At 31.0% G+C, this 20914-nt stretch overlaps 2 protein-coding genes and 1 long non-coding RNA gene across 4 annotated transcripts; 1 reads left to right on the top strand and 2 right to left on the bottom strand.

Annotated features, from left to right (window-relative positions):
- The first annotated feature begins 2348 nt into the window (after positions 1-2348).
- On the top strand, positions 2349-4670 carry LOC8276720 (LOB domain-containing protein 1). 2 transcript variants are annotated; one of them, XM_048376191.1, is made up of 2 exons: positions 2349-2856; positions 4311-4670. In XM_048376191.1, the coding sequence occupies exons 1-2, from the start codon at positions 2470-2472 to the stop codon at positions 4551-4553; spliced, it is 630 nt and encodes a 209-aa protein (XP_048232148.1). In that variant the 5' UTR covers positions 2349-2469; the 3' UTR covers positions 4554-4670. The 2 variants fall into 2 exon arrangements, with proteins under 2 accessions (XP_048232148.1, XP_025014967.2); XM_025159199.2 differs by having other exon boundaries at positions 2352-2856; positions 4362-4670.
- A 1255-nt stretch (positions 4671-5925) lies between these two features.
- LOC125370483 lies at positions 5926-7670 on the bottom strand. The gene is made up of 2 exons (XR_007216506.1): positions 6492-7670; positions 5926-6252 (listed from the first exon to the last, which is right to left on the bottom strand). It is a non-coding gene; the product is annotated as an uncharacterized LOC125370483 (long non-coding RNA).
- A 10440-nt stretch (positions 7671-18110) lies between these two features.
- LOC8288256 (probable aspartic proteinase GIP2) lies at positions 18111-19657 on the bottom strand. Its single transcript, XM_002529653.3, has one exon. The coding sequence runs from the start codon at positions 19621-19623 to the stop codon at positions 18400-18402; it is 1224 nt and encodes a 407-aa protein (XP_002529699.2). The 5' UTR covers positions 19624-19657; the 3' UTR covers positions 18111-18399.
- Between the last annotated feature and the right edge of the window lie 1257 nt (positions 19658-20914).

Here is a 20914-nt window from a genome sequence, read left to right as displayed (position 1 = left end):
TAATTTTCTGTGTTGTGTTGAGTCGTGTCAGCCCGACTCAATCCATTTACAATTTATAAATTTTAAAAGATAAAAGATAAAATAATAATATATAAAAATGAAAGGAAATAAAAATAAAATGGCTAAAAAGTAAAATATAAAAAATAATACCTAATTAGTATGACGATCCTAACATTTTACTGTTGTGCCACCTCTCTCACAAAATAAAACAAAACTCTAACAAAATAGTTTGATACTATTTATATGAATTTTAAAAATGTTTCTTTTAGTAGCTAAAAATTTTATTTATGATTTAATATTGTTTATGTTGATTTAAAGAAATATATTTTTTTATTTATTAAATATATTAAATTTTATACTATTTATATAACAGGTGAAATAGGTCATATCAGATTTAGATCCATTTAAATAAACGTATTATGTATGTCGTGTTTGTATAATCTGTAAAAAATTTGTGTCGTGTTAGGATTGAGATAAATTGACACGATTGCTAAATAAATTTATTTATATTGACTTTAATCATATCACCTGAATAGGTTAATCCGATTCTAAGACCGATCCATGAACCTTGACACTTCTACTAATCTTGATTCCCTTTTGACCAAAAAAAAAAAAAAAGAGGAAAAGAGAAAAAAGAAAGGAGGCAAAAGTTGGAAACAACAGAGGTGAAATGGTGCATATACATCAACAGTAACCGGATTTACCATCGTGGAACTTGACTCAATAGCCATTGTGCAGTGTTCCTTGGAAATTCAAGTGACCATGAATTTCTTCTTTTATTTTTATTTTTTACATATGTATTCTTTTATTTAAGTACATTCATAGAGAGACAAACAAATAATTAATTGGCTCCTTAAAAATGTAAGAGTGCCTAGGATTTTGCTTTGTATTGCAAGAACATGTACTATCCTCTCTTTAGTAATGATATTTATCATCTGATTTCCAAAAGAAAAAAATGCAATATCAAAGATGTAATATTTACATAGGTTTTCATTAACAATAATATGAAGTTAATATTAAATTAGGATGGTGAAATAAAGTAAAAAACCAGTATTCTAAAGATATTACAAAAATGTTATTATTATTTATCTTTATAGTTATATTAGTTATAAAATATGAGATATATTTATTTATAGAAAAAAAATAAAAAAAAGTAATAAAAAAAAAATGTACAGCACTCTTCTATTTACTAATATGTGAGTTGTTTTAATTCAATATCGAATAATATATTTTTATTTTTGAGAATCCCATAAAAATATTATATATTATTTATCTTATTTTGATATTCTATTTTTAATTTACATACAGATAAAAAATTTAAAAACTTTTAAATTAGTGCCATTAATTTATATTACTTTTTAAAAATGTCTTCATTAAAATTTTATATTTGTAAAGTAAGTCACATTTCATTATACATTTTATGCTAATATTGTGTCAATTAATAAAGTACATTTTTAATAATTAGTTATTGGACTAATAATTAAAAAATAAATTATATTCTAAAACGGATGACAAAAAATTATATTTAAATAGAAGAGAGGGAGTAGAATTTTCAAGTTTAAATTTCAGAAACACGAGACAAATAAGAAGAGACAGGGAAGGAGAGGGGGAAGGGGTCCACTTCCTGCTACACATTTCAAGGAAAATTTAAGCGAAATAATTGAGAGTGAGGCGTTAACATTTTCCTTTTTAATTTAATATATCCTGCTTCCTTCTTGTCGAAATGATGCAGAAACATTTTTTGACTCCTGCCAGTGGACAATGATGTGGAAAGAAGAATATATATATTAATTCAAGGGTTAATTATTTTATTATCTTTGGTTATGTTAAATTACATTATTAGATTCTATTGTTTTCAATAATTAATATTAATATTTTTTTATTATTATGTTCTTTTATTAATGTTTTTATACTATTAATTATTTACATAATTTATAATTATTATATCTAAAATTAATTTAAAATTTACGGATAAAATTTTTACAAATGATAAACTATTTTAAAAATTTTAATAGTCTTATATTTAAAATTTTAATTAAATTATAAAAAAATTTATATAATATTTTATTTATATGCTGTTGAGTTTAATATGATTTTTTATTTAGAAAATCTGTTCTTAAAATACTGCCAATTTAAGCCCAAACTCAAATAAAATTTTATAATACTTTTTACATATGAAAATAAATAAGCTAACAAAAAATATTTCTGAGCTACATTCAGTCTAATATTATTTATTTAAATATTATATTTATATTAATTAATTTATTTATTATTATCAACTATCCAAAATGAAAAATGAATTATTAAAAATCAACCGATATAAATAAAATAATTAATAACTATAATACATACCATTGTAAAATTAGTTTTATTCCTGCTAGCTAAGAATTTAGGGATCAGTCGAATTAATTTTCAGTACTAATTAGATTCTAATTTTTGAATTGTCATTACATATTTCAGTCACTGGAAATGGGGAACAATCGAGATTTTAATCCATTCTTGTTTCCCTCTACAAACTCTAAATCTAATCCTCCCTCTTCACCGTCGTCACCTTCATCTTCCGAGTCTTTTCCAAGCATAACATCTCCTCTTCAGTCTCCTCCAAGTCTTCTACTAGCACCTGATTCCCAGTGCTCTTCAACTCCCCTCCCACCTCCTACTGCGGATGCTGGACCTCCTCTTCCTCCTCTCCTTCGTGCTGCTGTTGTTCGTCCTCCTTGTGATGCCTGCAAACTCCTTCGTCGGCGATGCACCGAGAAATGTCTTTTCGCTCCTTTTTTTCCTCCCAATGGGCCATTCAATTTCAGCACTGTTCATAGAGTCTTTGGAGCAAGCAATATCAACAAACTCTTACAGGTATAATACCTCAAACTGTTCTAGTATCTAGATTTTTATTCGCAACGTAAAATAAATTACAAGTCATATGAAGGCAATTCAGGATTGACTAAAAAGAAATCGAAAAAGACAGAAAAAAAAATTCGGACTTCAAACTGTTTATGTGGTTCTTTTTCTTCTTCAACTATGATCCGCTAATTCGCAACCCTTCATTTTCTCAGTTGCTCTGTATGCTTTGGCCATATGTTCAAATCTCACAGAACCACAGTTGCTGGATCCCTAAACAATGATCACCAAAAATTAATAGCAAATCTTTTCTTCTGTTTTTTTTTTCTTTTGTACCTTCTCTGTAAAATTGGGTCATGAAATGGACTGCGACGACAATAAACCTGTTGCTCTGGTCATGAATCTTGGTGTTGACAGCCGAGATGTTTTATTGCCTTTGTTCAAACCCTTTGCCCAAATTTTCTATGTCGTTTCCTGCCCCTTCCTCACTTTCTTTTACTGTCCTGTTTATCACACGACACATTTAACAAAAAAAATTGAGTTACTATAATTAGTAATACTATATCACCTAGGATAATTTATCTTAAATATTCTAATCAAATATTTATAATTAATTTAAATTAATTACTTTAGGTAATATAATTTATTTTCATTAAATTTGTCTATAAATGATCACTAAATTTTGAATTTATTTTTTTTATCACAAAATTTTAATTTATTTTATTTTGAACATTCAATTTTATTTTTGACAACAATTTAGTCATTTTACCAATAAGTAATTGAAACTTCATTATTTATCTCTAATTATTTTTATAGCATGTCAATTTCTCATTTGTAAAAATGACTGGATTAATATAAAATTAAAATTAAATTACTAAAATGAAACAAAATATAACTTTGCAATAAAAAATCAATGAAGTTCAATAACAATTATATCATTAATTTCTATAAGTAATTAACATGATAGAATGAGTCGATTAAGAATTTTTTTCTCCAATTTCAAATTTTTGAGACTTCATAACTAGAATGGTAAAGGTTGCAAGATTGATGTGTAGGTAAATATTTTCTTAAATTTTAGTGTCCTATAAGGAGTGTTTAAATGAAAGGAGTGCTTAAATGAAAGGAGTCCTATAAGGAGTGCTTAATTGAAAGGAGTAAATGGATCTTATTGTATTTGAATCATCCTTTGTTCTGCATTAGATGAATTTTTATTTTTATGGTGAGTGCGAGGGGCTGATTATTTTCTATTATATAGTCCACGATCTATTGACGTTCTTTTCTTAAGATATTCCCCTCGGTATATAGAAAAAGAAATAGATACTTTTCATTTGGATTTAAGAAAACTAATGAAGCACAAAACCATTTGATCAGCTTATTCATTCTATATGGGATTTTCTTATGCAATTACTCTTTCCATAAACACTACCGCTTAATCAAAGATTGAATTTAAATCTACTTTATACATGAAGAAAATCTATAAGGGCTCTTTCAAGCTTGAATTGTTCATATGCCAACACCAGCAACTTCCAGAGTCTCAAAGAGCAGATGCAATAAACAGCATGGTGTATGAAGCAAATGCAAGAATCCGAGACCCGATCTATGGCAGCGCTGGTGAAATTCGTCGACTTAAAGAACAGGTTAAAGAGCTCCAAGCACGAATCGGCGAGGAAGTTTCTGAGAATGAAAGCAATAGTAGATCTAATTTTCATTGATATGAAATGAAATGAAATGATCTGTGAAGTGTAACCAATCTTCTATCAGTAGCAACTATAGGACGTCATATACTTGGAAAAAATTCAATGGAGTAGTTATTATTAATTATTTTATAAGCTACTAGGTGTATATATAGTAATGAATCGTAAAGTGATTTATATTTCAGCATTCGATGCATATTTAAATTTCTTTGATAAAAAAGTTTATTTATTATCAAGTTTTCAGAATGGAAGAAAACATGGATTGTGTTGCGAAACTAACCAAGCTGATAGGCTCCCCTGCAACACCCGAAAATGATTGAACCCTAAGCAATACAATCCATGTGAAAAAACCCCAGCTACCTCATATTACAGAGCTTGAGAAAGAGCAAACTAGAGGATTTGTAACAAAGAAACAGAAAAAGACGTTGGTAATTACATAATATAATAAAGAAACACCTAAAAACAACAGAAAGCTAGATCAATAGATCATGGTGTAGAATGCAGCGTAGGTGTTGGTGACTGAGAAGCCGTTTACTGTAAGCGAAACTTCCAATTGAGAGTAGCTGCGATATAATCATCTACATAGCAAAAAGAAAGCAGAAGCTATTCCTAGAACAAACTTAGTTTCGTTCAAAACACATCCAGACCAAATTATATAACACAATGTAGCAATACAGTAGGAGATGACTGAATTACACAGACAACTCAGAACCATGTAATAAAGTTGGAGTTTCGAGCAACACCTGATTTCCCTAGACTGGCAGCAGTGAAGTTAACTTCACGATATACATGAGATAAACTAACGAAACTTGGCAGACTAATGGGTAGTTTGAGTTTGGTGAGTGAATCCCTTAACTTCCATGGGCAATTATCTAAGCTGTCATTAACCCACTTAATTGCATTTGAAGAATCAGATTCTATTATTATATAAGAGTTGCATAAGATGTTTTTATTGCTGGAGAGCTCGATAGCCTTGAGTTGCTAATAATTTTTGCCTCATTAGAGTCCTTGATCCTAATTGAACAAGAAAAAATTGCTTTAAATATCCAGCCATGGGATCTAAGAATCCCTCCAACACCAAGTGGTCCCAGTTTGCCTATAACTGAGGCGTCCACATTCCATTTAAGGGAGGGAGTTTGTGGTGGGCACTATAAAGTAACAGGTCTTTGGAGCTTTTCTTTCTCCCAATTTTCGATACATTCCGAGGAAATCAACATTTGATTTGTTGAATAAGGAAAGGATGGATCAAAAGCTTGAATCCAGAAGGTTAGCCAAACAAGTATTAGATTAAACACTTTGTTATGATCTGGAGATGTGTTATTAAACACCATGTTATTCCTTTCAATCCATATTGACCAAATTACCGCAAACAAAGCTAATCTTCATTCTGTACTCTAAAACTTACTGTTATTATTGTTCATAAAAATCAAAACGAAGAAAGGAATACACCATACTTGGTTCCACCAAGCAAACAGTTTAGACTAGATTTTCCAAGACCAGCGGTAATGAATGAACAAGTGTTCGACTTCTATAGGAAACGAGTTGCATAGAGGACATATGTTTAAGGATAGATCAAGAATTCCTCTTTTCACTAACTTCTTGTATTCACTTTACCATGCAAAACTAACCAAACCAATAGTTCAAGTTGCGGCAGTGATAAGCTTTTCCAAAGACTTGTCCAACATGGAATGGAAATTTCATTACTGTTAATTTCCATCTGCTTACAAAAAGATTTAACTAGTGAAGAAATGAAGATAATGGCTGGACAAATCTCAACATAACTTGAGCTGAGGAGAATATTTCATTTATATGGTAAAGACAATACAAGAAGCCCTAATTAATGAAGTAATCCTAGCCATACACGTAACTATACAAAGCAAAGAAACATCATAGGATCTATTGTAATAACAACAAATAAAGATAAAGACAACTAATAGATAAGAACGATATGCTTACTGACAGTGCACTGACGACATGTAGCTTGGAGCTTCCTTGGAGGTTACACCAAACCCTTTTCTTGGATTGGTTCTAACTCTCCCTTCCAAACTTGGGGTGGATATCTCTGATTCAACCACACCAAATTTTTCCCTCATGAACTCGAATGGACTGTGAGATAAGGTTTTAGTGAGACAATCTGCAGTTTGATCATGGAAAGGAATAAACCTGACATCCAACTTCTTTGTTAAGACTCTATTTCTTATAAAGTGCACATCCACCTCTATATGCTTAGTTCTAGTGTGGAAAACAAGATTAGCTGCTAGAACACTAGCACTGAGATTATCACACCAAAGGACAGGGGTGCAGATGGGAGAGAAGGAAATTTCTTTTAGAAATGATTCTAACCAGATAATTTCACAAGTAGCTTCTGCTAAAGCCTTATATTCAGATTCTGCACTTGATTTGGATACATCCTTTTATTTCTTGGATGACCAGGACACTAGAGTCTTACCAAGATACACACAGTAGCCAGTTGTTGATTTTATCTCATCTAGACAACATGCATAGTCAGCATCAGTAAAGCTTTGAAGAGTTAGAGCAGTGCATGGCTTAATGTAAAATCTCTTTCTAGTGCTCTTTAGATATCTTAAGACTCTTTTGACTCCTTAGAGATGAATTGTTGTAGGATGTTGCATATACTGACTAAGTTTGTTAACTATGTAAGAGATGTCAGGCCTTGTGTGGGAATATCTCTAGAGAATCATGATTAAGATGAAGTTTCCTGATCATTTTATTACTTTGATTATGAATTGTTTGTCTTGTACTTCTTTTTCATTTATTATTAATGGCCAATGTAAAGCTTTTCTTAAACTAACCAGGGGTCTTCGTCAACTATATCGCCCTCTTTATTAATCTTATGTGAAGAAGGGTTATCACAATGATTAGGAAAGTTATACATAACAATGACATTCATGGGGTGAAAGTTTGTAGGATTAGTCCGAAGATTTCTCATTTATTTTCTGCAGATGATAGCATTCTTTTCGCTCGGGCAAACATTAGGGAGTGCCAAAATTTGAAACAAAATTCTGAGGTAGACTCGAGCCAGAAAATAAATTTTGAAAAATTGGAGATTTTTTTCAGTGCTAATATGGCGCAACCAACAAGAGATGCAATCAAGGAATTACTCGGTGTAGAGGAGGTTGGGCAACATAAAGGACAGACTTTGGAAAAAGATTTCGGGTTGGAAAGAGAAGTGCTTATCAAGGGCAGGTAAAGAAGTGCTCATTAAGGCGATTACTCAAGCGATTCCAAATTATATCATGAGTTGCATTTTACTCCCAATTACTTTTTTCTGAGGACATACAACAAATGATAGAGAATTTTTGGTGGGGGCACATGCATAATGATCATAAGATGCATTGACTAAAGTGGGATAAAATGTGTGTTGCTAAACAGGATGGAGGATTGCGGTTCAAAAATCTGCATTGGTTCAATATAGCATTATTGGCAAAGCAAGAATGGAGACTGTAAAATAATGAAAATTCACTTTCTTCTCAAGTGCTCAAAGCAAAGTATTAGCCAAGATCAAACTTGCTTGAAGCTCAGATGGGATATTAACAAAGTTATATCTGGATGAGAATTTTGTTGTAAAATTATTATTATTATTATAATCTTATATTAATGATCCATAATTAAATATATAGTCTAGTATTAAATGAACTAATATAATGGTTATTAGTTAATTATGAATTGCAACATTGGAATAATACCTTTGTCTCTACCTTCATTAAATTATACGATAAAATTTATTACACTATCCATATAATAATATAATTATAGGATTATTATTGGTAAGTAGGGTGGTTACTTAATTAAATATAGAAGAGATTAAAGAGAGGTTATTTTTTCTGTATCAAGTAACTGTCCTCCTCTTTTTTTTTTTTGGCTCGGCACATTCTTTTCCTTTGAGAATTGCTTAAAAAAGAATCACCATAAAAAAAAAAAAGCTAAGCTTTGCACCATTAGAAAAGGCTTATTTAAAACAAGATGGTTAGAGAGAAGAACAATTACGCTTAAGGAATTAACATCAAGAAAGCCGTGGATCAAGGTATGTTTCATATATTATGTTTATGTTACTGAATTTAGAACCCTAATAGAATTGTGTTGATTTAATTCGTAATTGTGATATTATGGCTAATTGTAGATGTTTCTTGTAATTTTAGAAACATGTTAAGGATTAGATTTAGTGTATAAATATATAATTTAATCTAACAATTGGTATCAGAGCCTAATTAATTACAATTAAATTAGATTAAGATTAGGGTTCATAAAAGAAAATTAAAATTATTTTAAAGTATTTTGAATGAAATTAAAATATTCAAACTTCTGCATAATTATTTAAATTTTATTCAAATTCAATTTGAATTATAGAAATTTTGATAATTTATATGTTTTTAGGTTTAATTGTCATAAAAAATTATTATTTAATCAAATATAAATGATCGATTTGATTAATTTAAGATAAGTTATAGTCACTAAAGTGATTAAACTTATAAAGATTTTTAAAATATGATATTGTGTTTAAGTAATAGTTATAGTCACCAAAGTGACTTAACTTTTAAAGGCTACTTAAATAATTTAAATATATTTCAAATATTTATAATCAAATAAAGACATAAAAGTTTATGATTGAAATAATTGAAATTATTAATTATAAATCTAGGAGGTTATCCAAAGATGAACCATTGATTATAATTAATAAAAATGAAAGGAATTTATTAACATATTTGATAAATGTGGATGTATATCCAAAGATAACATACATGTTTATTTGAATATGTTTGATTATTTGTTAAAGTTATTTCTGCTTAAATTATTATAATTTAATGTTATATATTTAAGAATCATCCAAGGTGAACTTAAATATGTAGATTATTGTTATATGTTTAAGTCTGATGTAAAGAACTCAAAATATTAAATAAGTGAAAATGTATTATTGTTTGCAGCTATGACCAACATGTTTGCATTAGGAAATGGATTGATCAAATTCAATGGATTGAACTTTGCCGACTGGAACGAGCAGATTCAGTTCCAACTAGGCGTAATGGATTTAGACCTAGATCTGGTTACTGATGAAAAGCCTGCTGAAATTACTGAGGCTAGTTCTGAAAGTGAAAAGTCTCTTATGAGGCTTGGGAAAAATCAAACCAGTTGGCATTGAACTTGATGAGAATGACGATGGCAGAAAATGTTAAGCCGTCGATTCCCAAGACAGATTGTGCTAAGGATTTTATAAAGAAAATCAAGGAGTATTCATAATCAGACATTGTTGATAAGTCTATTATGGGAACTCTGATGAATGAGCTCACAACAAAGAAATTTGATTGGTCGAAACCAATTCATGATCATGTAACCTCAATGACCAACTTAGCCGCCAAGCTTAAGGGAATGAAAATGAATGTGAGTGAGTCCTTCCTCGTACAATTCATCATCAACTCTCTTCCTCCTAAATTTGGACTGTTCCAAGTAAACTACAACACACTTAAGGAGAAGTGGAACTTACAAGAAATCAAGGCTATGCTAAATTAGGAAGAAGGGAGATTAAGGAAGTTGAAGGATCACACCATCCATCTTTCTGTTCATAATGAGGCTAGAAACAGCATAGGGAAGCCAAGAAAGAAATAGAAAAGCAAGGGTAAGACTCCTCTGAAGGTGAATAAAGGTCAAATCCAGAAGGAGAAGATTTATTTCTTTTGCAAGAAACCTGGACACTTTAAAAAGTATTGCCATAAACGAAAGGCATGGTTTGAAAAGAAAGGTAAATATTTTATTTTTGTATGCTTTGAATCAAATTTAATTGAAGTGCCCAATAATACTTGGTGGTTAGATTCTGGTGCCACTACTCATGTGTCACATATAATGCATGGATTCCTTTCAATCCAGAATTTAAAAAGAACTGAAAAATTTCTTTATATGGGCAACAGAATGAAGGCACGATAGAAGGAATAGGGACGTATAAATTGATTCTAGACACCGGTTGTTGTCTAGATCTTAAAAATTGTCTCTATGTTCCTAGATGTGCCAGAAATTGATTTCTGTTTCAAAGTTGGATGATTGTAATTTTCATTTTAAGATTGGTAATGGTTGTTTTTCGATGTATAAACATCAGTGCTATTATGATTGTGGTACATTAATGGATGGTTTATATCATGTCAATTTTGATGTTAATTTTACTAAATCTTTATTTTATATTGATTATAATATTGGTAGTAAACATAATGCACATAATGAATATTCGGCTTTCTTATGGCATTAAAGATTAGGTCACATATCTAGAGAAAGGTTAAAGAGGTTAATGAAAAGTGAGATTTTACTTCAACTAGATTTTAGTGATTGGGATATGTGTATGGATTGTATCAAAGGTAAACAAACCAAACACATATTAAAGAATCCAGCCACAAGAAGTACTAAATTACTAGAGTTAATACACACTGACATTTGTGGTCCATTTCATATTCCGTCTTGGGGCGGTGAAAAGTATTTTATTACTTTTATTGACGATTATTCACGTTATTGTTATCTCTATTTATTGCATGAAAAGTCTCAATCATTAGACATGTTAAAAGTGTTTATTGATGAGGTTGAAAGACAATTAGATAGAAAAGTGAAAGTTGTGAGGTCGGATAGGGGTGGTGAATATTATGAAAAATATGATGAAAGTGGATAATGTCCTGGTCCATTTGCAAAAATTCTTGAAAGTCGGGGTATTTATGCACAGTATACAATGTCCGATATACCAGAATAAAATGGTGTAAGTGAAAGATGGAACCGTACTCTTATGGATATGGTTATGAGCATGATGAGTTATAGTAATGTACCTTTATCTTTATAGATGCATGCATTAAAGACGGCAGTATATCTGCTTAATAGGATTCCTAGTAAGGCAGTTCCCGTAACACCTTATGAAATGTGGACAGGAAGGAAACCTAGCTTAAGGCATTTGCATGTATAGGGTTGTCAAGCAGAAGTGAGGATTTACAATCCTCATGAAAAGAAACTTGACGAAAGAACCATTAGTGGTTGTTTCATAGGATACCCGGAAAAGTCTAAAGGCTACATATTTTATTGCCCTAACCATACAACAAGAATAGTTGAATCTGGTAATGCAAGGTTCATTGAGAATAGTGGAAGTGAGAAACCATGAAAGGTGAATATTCAAGAGATTCAAATAGAAAAGAATCCAACACATGATATCTCTTCTAGAATTGTCGTTCCTTATGTTGTATCACGGTCACATAACATACAAGAACAACAAGTAAATATTCCAAACTCACCAATAGAGAATGTTCTCAATGCCAATAGAAAATGTTGAAGTCGTAAATGAGGAGAATATACCACAAGAACGGTAGGGATAAAAGACCGAAAATTTTGGATGACTATGTGGTATATTCACTTGAACATGAATGTGACTTAAGCATTGATAAAGATCCAGTTTCATTTAAGGAAGCCATAGAATGTGAAAATTCTGAAAAGTGGTTAAGTGTTATGAAAGAAGAGTTAAAATCGATGGATGACAATAAAGTATGGGATTTGATTCAGTTGCCTAAAGGATCCAAGCAAGTTGGATGTAAATGGGTCTTTAAGACCAAAAGGGATTCTAAAGGCAACATTGAAAGATATAAAGCCAGACTTGTCGCCAAAAGTTATACTCAGAAAAATGGCATTGATTATAAAGAGACTTTCTCTCCGGTATCGAAGAAAGACTCTTTAAGAATTGTTATGGCTTTGGTGGCTCATTATGACTTAGAGCTTCATCAAATGGATGTGAAAACTGCCTTTCTTAATGGTGACTTAGAAGAAGAAGTGTATATAGATCAACCTGAGAGTTTTATCTCTTTGGGTAATGAAGGTATGGTGTGTAAGTTAAAGAAGTCAATAAATAGTTTGAAACAAGCTTCTAGACAATGGTACATTAAGTTTAATGATACCAGTATGTCATACGGTTTTGTAGAGAACACTATTGATCGGTGTATCTATATCAAAGTTAGTGGGAGCAAGTTCATGATGTTAGTACTATATGTTGACGATATACTCTTAGCAGCAAATGATTTGGGTATGTTACATGATATAAAGAAACATCTCTCTAGTAATTTTGAAATGAAAGATATGGATGAGGCATCCTATGTGATTAGAATAGAAATATTCCGTGATAGATCACAAAGATTGTTGGGATTGTCTCAGAAAGGATACATAATGAAAAATTTAGAGAGATTCAGAATGGAAAGTTGCTCATCAAGTAAGGTTCCAATTCAGAAGGGGGATAAATTTAGCAAAATGCAATGTCCAAAGAATGATTTGGAAAGAAACGAAATGGATAACATTCCTTATGCTTCAGTGGTCGGTAGTCTTATGTATGCTCAGACATGCAATAGACCAGACATTAGTTTTGCTGTTGGAATATTAGGCCGTTATCAAATTAATCCTGGTTTGGATCATTGGAAAGTTGCAAAGAAAGTACTTAGATATTTACAAGGCACTAAGGATCACATGCTCACATTTAGAAGATCAAATCACCTAGAAGTGATTGGATATTCGGATTCAGATTATGCTGGTTGTGTAAACACTAGAAAGTCTACATTTGGATATTTGTTCCAACTAGCAAAAGGAACAATTTCATGGAGAAGTGGAAAGCATTCTGTCATTGCTACTTCCACTATGGTGGTAGAATTTATGGCTTGTTTTGAGGCCACGGTTCAAGCATTGTGGTTGCGGAACTTTATCTCAGGGTTAGGTATTATCGACAGTATAGAAAGACCGCTGAGAATGTTTTGTGATAATTCCGCAGCTGTCTTCTTTACAAGAAATGATAGATATTCCAAGGATGCTAAGCACATGGATTTGAAATATCTATCGGTTAAAGAAGAGATGTGAAAACATAGAGTGTCACTTGAGCATATAGGTACTGACCTAATGATAGCGGATCCATTAACTAAGGGATTGGCGCCCATAGCTTTTGCAGGCCATGTTGAAAGGATGGGCATTATAGACAAGTCCTTGTTAACTTGATTTCAATTAACATGTACATGTGAATGTTTGCTTGAATATTTTATTTGATATTTATGAATTCAATTAATGTTGTTTTTGCAAATAATTTTATAATGTCATTAGTATTGTTATGTACATGAAAAGTTTAAAGTATGACATATAAAAGTTGAAGATTATGAAATTCTTCAAATAATATTAATAAAAGTTATATGGATTGAATAATTTATGATACATGGAAGGAATCTTGTCGATCAAATAACTTGTGACCACCATGAATCAATTGTTTGGATTCATTTAAAGTTGGTGATTTTGATAATTTTAATGAAAGGAGCGCATTTACAATTATGATTAAAATGCTGAAATCATCTTATAAGTCAAGTGGGAAAATGTTGAAATCATCTTATAATTTTATATTAATGACCCATAATTAAATATATGGTCTAGTATTAAATGAACTAATATAATGGTTATTAGTTAATTATGAATTGGACCATTGGGATAATGCCCTTTTCTCTACCTTCATTAAATTATACAATAAAATTTATTACACTATCCATATAATAATATAATTTTAGGGTTATTATTGGTAAGTGGGGTGGTTACTTAATTAAATATAAAAGAGATTAAAGAGAGGTTATTTTTTTGTATCAAGTAACTACCCTCCTATTTTCTTTTTTTGGCTCAGCACATTCTTTTTCTTTGAGAATTGCTTAAAAAAAAATCACCATAAAAAAAAAAGTTAAGCTTTGCACCATTGAAAGAGGCTTATTTAAAACAAGAAAATTAGAGAGAAGAACAATTACGCTTATATTTTTTTGTGGTTGTTTTCTCATGTTGAAAGATATACCACTCTTACGGGGTTGTTTTCGAATATTGATAAATATATCACTTTTTTTGGGTTGTTTTATCTTGTTGAGAGATATAACCCTCTTACGGAATTGTGTTCTAATATTGACAAATGTACCACTTTTTTGGGGTTGTTTTCTCATGTTGAAATATATACCCCTCTTACGGGGTTATTTTCTCCTATTGACAAAATATACCACTTTTTTGGGGTTGTTTTCTCATGTTGAAAAATATACCCCGCTTATAGGGTTGTTTTCTCCTATTGACTAATATACTAGGTTTTTGGGATTGTTTTCTCATGTTGAAAGATATACCTCTCTTACGGGGTTGTTTTCTAATATTGACAAATGTACCACTTTTTTGGGGTTATTTTCTCATGTTGAATGATATACCATGATTACAGGGTTGTTTTTTCATATTCACAAATATATCACTTTTTTGGAGTTGTGTTCTCATGTTGAAACATATAACCCTCTTACAGTGTTGTTTCTCATATTGACAAAGATACTACTTTTTTGGGGTTGTTTTCTTATGTTGAAAGATATATCCATCTTACGGGGTTATTTTCTCATATTGACAAATATAGCATTTTCTTGTGGTTGTTTTCTGATGTTGAAAGATATACCCTTCTTACAGGGTTGTTTTCGAATATTGATAAATATACCACTTTTTTGGGGTTGTTTTCTCATGATGAAAGATATACCCCTCTTACGGGGTTCTTATATCATATTGACTAATATACCAGTTTTTTTGGGTTGTTTTCTCATGTTGAAAGATATACCCCTCTTACGGGGTTGTTTTCTAATATTAACAAATATACTCCTCTTAAGAGCTTGTTTTCTCATATTAACAAAAATATCACTTTTTTTGGGTTGTTTTCTCATGTTGTCCTCTTGCCGGGTTGTTTTTCAAATATTGAAAAATTTACCACTTTTTTAGGTCTTTTTCTCATGTCGAAAGATATACCCCTCTTACAAGATTGTTTTCGAATATTGACAAATATACCATTTTTTTGGGGTTGTTTTCTCATGTTGAATGATATACCCATCTTACGGGGTGATTTTCTCATATTGACAAATATACCATTTTTTTGGAGTTGTTTTCTCATATTGAAAGATATACCCCTCTTACGGGGATGTTTTCTAATATTGACAAATGTACTACTTTTTTGGGGTTGTTTTCTCATGTTGAAAGATATACCACTCTTACAGGGTTGTTTTCTCATATTCACAAATATACCACTTCTTTAGAGTTATTTTCTCACGTTGAAAGATATACCCCTCTTACTGTGGCTGTCATGTTCACTGAGTCTTCGTGTTGATCAGATGTAAGCGAACTCGATGATTGACTGATTTAAAGCTTTGTTTAGTTCATTATCGGGTGATCAGACGGTGATTATTATGTGGAATATATGGTTCTCGAGAAATAGATTGATACATGGGGACCTAGAATTGAAGGCTTAAATGAGGTCAGTCGTAAGTTTCATGAAGACTTGAAGGCCAATATGAGATCTAATGCCCCTGCCGATAATCCCATTCCCGTCAAATGGTGTCCACCAGCTCTAGGGATCTACAAGATTAATGCAGAAACTTCAGCACTCAAGAGCTTAAAGTCTACTGGTTTAGGGGTAATAATTCGTGATCAGATTGGACAAGTTATGATGTCTGCTCACAAGCACATTGAGTACATGCATGATCCAGAAGTAGCTGAAGCCCTTGCCACATTGTATGGGCTATCAATTGCATGGGACTGTGGCTTTTATGATGCTGTTTTGGAGTGTGACTCCTATATGGTTATTCAAAGCTTGCAAAATGCCAACTCTGATAGGAGCGTCCAACAATTAATTCTTGAAGACATCTTCATGTCCGACAAAATGGTAATTTGGTTGCTCATAGGTTAGCTGCTTTAGCCCACCACTTGAGTGGGGAACAAATTAATACGGAGGATGTCCCACCATCTGTTTGGCCTTTTGTTATTGCTGATGTTTTCTTCTCAATGAAATTATTTTTTCCATAAAAAAATGACTTATATTTTATCTGTAGAGAAAAAATAAAGAGAAAGTAATAAAAAAATGCTTAGCACCGCTTTATTTGCTAATATGTGAGTTGTTCTAATTAAATATCATGTAACTATAAAACAGCATTTTAGACACTATTTTTAGTTATTATACTAAAGTAGTCGCTATTTAACTACCAAATTTATTTTGTTCTAAATTTACGACCAAATAGCGACCAAAAATTAAATATTTATAGCAATATTGTAATTTAAATTTAAGATGATAGCCAACAATTGATAGCAACATTAAATATTTAAACAATAACTAGTAATACTATATCACCTAGTAGAATTTATCTTAAATGTTTAAATTAAATTTTATAGTTAATTTAAATTAATTACTTTATTTACTTTGATAATGCGACTTATTTTCATTTAGTTATAAATATCACTAAATTTTGATTTTTTTTTGTTATAAAATTCTAATTTGTTTCATTTCGAACATTCAATTTAAATAATTTAGTCATCTTGTCGAACATTTAATTTAAACAATTTAGTCATTTTACCAATAAGTAATTGAAAAGTCATATTTATTTCTAGTTATTTTTGCATTATCAATTTTTTATTTGTAAAAATGAATAAATTGAGACATAATTAAGATTAAATTATTAAAACAAAATAAATTACAATTTTATAATTAAAAATGTGTAAAGTTCAATAAAAATTTATATAATTTATTTTCTAAAAATAATTAACATGATAGATAGAGTCATTAAAAAGAAAATTCCCCACTTTCCCAAATTTTATGAATTTTTGAGAATTCATAATTAGGATGGTAGGGGTTAGACGATTGATGTGTAGATAAATATTTTCTTAAATTGTGGTGTCCTATAAGGAGTGCTTAAACGAAAGGAGTAAATGGGTCTTATTGCCGTGGATAGAGTGGTGAAGAAAATGTGGGTAAGAAAAAATAGAAAATTTTCAAGTGCTTGAAAGAGCAGATGCAATAAGCAGCATGGTTTATGAAGCAAATGCAAGAATTCGACACCCGGTGTATGGCAGCGCCGGTGAAATTCGCCAGCTTAAAGGACAGGTTAAAGAGCTCCAAGCACAGATTGCGGAGGAAGTTTCTGAGAATGAAAGCAATAGTAACTCTAATTTTCATTGAAATGAAATGATCCATGAAGTGTACTCATTCTTCTTTTCTAAGCCATTGACCGCAATAAATAGTGAAGTGATTTTTATTTTAATATTAGATGAGTGATAAATACTCAATTACTTAAAATTAATAATTGTGTCAATTATTTATTGATTGGTGCATATAAAAATATATATTTAAATTAGATAAAAATATTTTAATTTTCTATTATTAGCCTATACTTAACAAAGTTAATTACTCTTAAACTACACTAGAAACAATAATTCATTTTGAAATCACATCTAGAGTATTTAAATACGACAGACTCAAGTATATGCTTAAGAGCATTTTTAAGAGACTCTTTATATATGTCAATCTTTTTATTTTAAACAGTTATATAATAAAATGATATTTTAATATGCTCTTTATTTTTTAAATATAAAATGGAGAGTTGATTTGGCTATCTATATATGAAGAGCTAAGTATTTAATAAATGCATTAAAAGTTTTTATACACTTGATTAATTGATATTTATAATTTTTATTTTTTAATTGGTAAAACTTCTTTTTATAAAAAAAAAAAGAGAAATTAAAACTATTAATTCTTATGAAAATAAATATAAATAAAGAATAAAATATAAAAAATATATGAGACTTAAATAAAATATTTAATTCTTTATATTTGAATATTTTTTAAAATAAAACAAAAGATAACATTAATAATTCATCATCCTTTATTATACCAAAAAAGTAAAAGTAAGAAGAAAAAGAAAAAGAAAGACTGAGAAAACTGAAAGCAAAGCATACATGAATTTGAAACCAATTAAAGTTTAACTATGTAAAATTAGCCTAGCTAGCTAGCCAGTCAATTATCTTTATTCCTCAGAATTAAATAGCCTGAAGTTCAAATTGTAGTAAAGTTGAAGTTAGAGCAAGTGATGTTATAAAATAACAACGAAGAACTGAATCCTAATCTTGAAGCTGCTAAATCAAATTGCAACAAGTTGTTCTCCATTTGATATGACCCAATCACAGCCGCTCGTTTAGCAGACTTCCCTCCATCAATGAAAGCGAGGCAAGCCACATCGTCTTCAACTTGCTTCAAAGAGTTTGCTCCATAAATTCTCCAAATTGCACCATCGCCTAGCTCTAAATCAATTTCAGGAACACTCAAACCCACATGTCTCCAACCATTTTCCCCAGTTACCAAGCATAGATCAAAAGGGTGCACCACTTTTTGCGCTCGAGGTATACCCTTTGTGGCTTTTGAAAATTCCTTGAGAAACTCTTTGTATATATCACTCCTAAGTGTAGTGTAAGGAACTATAGTACTAATCTGAACACCACCATTCCTTAGTTGATCAAACTCAAAAGTGCTAGACTGAAATTTAATTTTCTCTCCATTAATTGATATGCCACTGACTCCAATAAAATACTCTTCCGAATTGTTCAATCTTAACAATGGAGTGTAAGCTAGTACGCTGCTGACCTCAACCTGATGAAGAAAATAAGGACCTTGGCCGAAGAAAATCACCCCGTTCGCACCAGATGTACTAGGCAGACACATTGCAAACATATGTGTCAATTCAAGATGAGGATACGTAAATTGCATTGCAAGAGACAATGGATTCCAGGACAGGCCAGCTACACCGGAAGAACCTTCAGGAAGAGACTGCAGGAGAGATGTAGGTGCACAGGAAACATAGATGTTGTTGAAATTGATCGAAACAGTAGGGTTACGACCAGCTGTCCATGCCACGATAATGCTTTTGTACGTCAATTGGGCTGAAGAGCAAGAACTGGTAACTGGGTTAACAGGAGTGACTGTGCAAAGGCACTGGCCATCACTATAAATGTTATCAGATGGACAGAAGAGGTTAGTGCGGCCATTGATACACTCCAAAGATGAGCAGCCCATAGGATAGATAAACCACTGCCCTTGGCAAGTGTACCATAAGAATGGAGCATTTATGTCGATAACATATTGGCCCTGTAATTCGATGCTATAGAGAGGAGTTTTGCTGTCTTTGTTGATGGATGTAACTAAAGTTTTGTATGGCTGTGCCGAAACTTCAAAGGAAGTGAACAAGGCTAACACTAGGAGGAAAAATATTGCAAGAATATGCATTTTTATTGGAATTTTGAATATGTAATTCCTTTTATTGTACGAACCATGAGAGACAAATGGGGATATTTATAGGTAAAGAGTACATTGACTTTGTTTTCCTTTGCCATTTGATATTTATAGGTAAAGAGTACATTGATATTTAAAAATATGTGCCTATATTAATGTCAAAGTGGCCTCATAGATGCCATTTGACCAGGCCAGTTCTGTCACACGCAAGGTATAACAAATTAATTTTGCCCAAGTTGGAGTTAGTTTGTTTCTGAGTTAAAGGTGATCTTGTTGCTTCGTCAAAGTGATAGGTATATGTAAAATCACGTTATGTCGGTCCTTATATAAGGTTTTTGCGATTACTGTTTATGCCCCAATTATTGACTTCTAATAACCCACGGAGTTTTGCTATATATTGGTGGTGATAATATATTTTTATTTTTGTATTGTCAAGTTCACCAGAAGGATAAAATTGCAAAGGCTTTTGGGAACCAAAATAGACAATTTCTCACTTGATATAAAAATCTAGGTCATTACAAAGATATGGATTTATGTTATTACAAAGGGTAGCAGGGCATAACCCCTTTAATAAATGTGTTTTTCGATGATGAATCAGATAAAAGCTAGTAGACATGTAACAATTTAGCCTAAAAAATATATATATTTAGATAAGCAGATTTTAAGATGACAACAATATAAAGTTAAACATGTTGAATTTGATGAAACATATTGAATTTGATGAAACTTTCGAAACTATAAATGCATCAAGTGGAAAAAATACAAATCTTTATGGAGGTAAAATCAAATATCTTTTCATGTGAAATAGATCCGGGTCATTACAATTCATCCAACAGTTTAATATTTATGCTGAAAATATTCAGAAAATCCAATTCATCCAAAAGTTTAATATTTATGCTGAAAATATTCAGAAAAAGCTAATCTCTTAAATTTTTTACATCATTAAATAAGCATCTGAACCAATATTAATGTGTTGTTGTCTAGTTACACGATGGATAGATTTTTAAAATATTTTTAATTTAAAAATCATGAATTTCAATTCTTAGACTCGCATTATTAAAAAAAGTTATATTATTTACACATAAAAATTAGTATGCAACATACTGCAAAAATACCTAGGTGAGAAAAGAGAAGTAAGCATTTAAATCTGCTATTAGCACAATGACACAACCGATTGAACTTAAGAGATTATTAGTACAACAATCTTTCCCCGGAAGGAATCCAGCCAGTAGCTGTTCGTGAACTCTATTCTTCCAAGCATGATGTTTGTCTTATAATGGCAAAC

The sequence above is a fragment of the Ricinus communis genome, chromosome 6 (assembly GCF_019578655.1).
Source record: "Ricinus communis isolate WT05 ecotype wild-type chromosome 6, ASM1957865v1, whole genome shotgun sequence".
Classification (NCBI taxonomy): domain Eukaryota; kingdom Viridiplantae; phylum Streptophyta; class Magnoliopsida; order Malpighiales; family Euphorbiaceae; genus Ricinus; species Ricinus communis.
The sequence above is the reverse complement of the archived record's forward strand: the minus strand, read 5'-3'. Positions and strand labels throughout refer to the sequence as shown.

Coding starts and splice junctions, on each gene's coding strand:
- LOC8276720 (XM_048376191.1), top strand. CDS start 2,470: ATGGGGAACAATCGAGATTTTAATCCATTCTTGTTTCCCTCTACAAAC. Junction 2,857..4,310: donor ATATCAACAAACTCTTACAG/GTATAATACCTC, acceptor TTATACATGAAG/AAAATCTATAAGGGCTCTTT.
- LOC8288256 (XM_002529653.3), bottom strand. CDS start 19,623: ATGCATATTCTTGCAATATTTTTCCTCCTAGTGTTAGCCTTGTTCACT.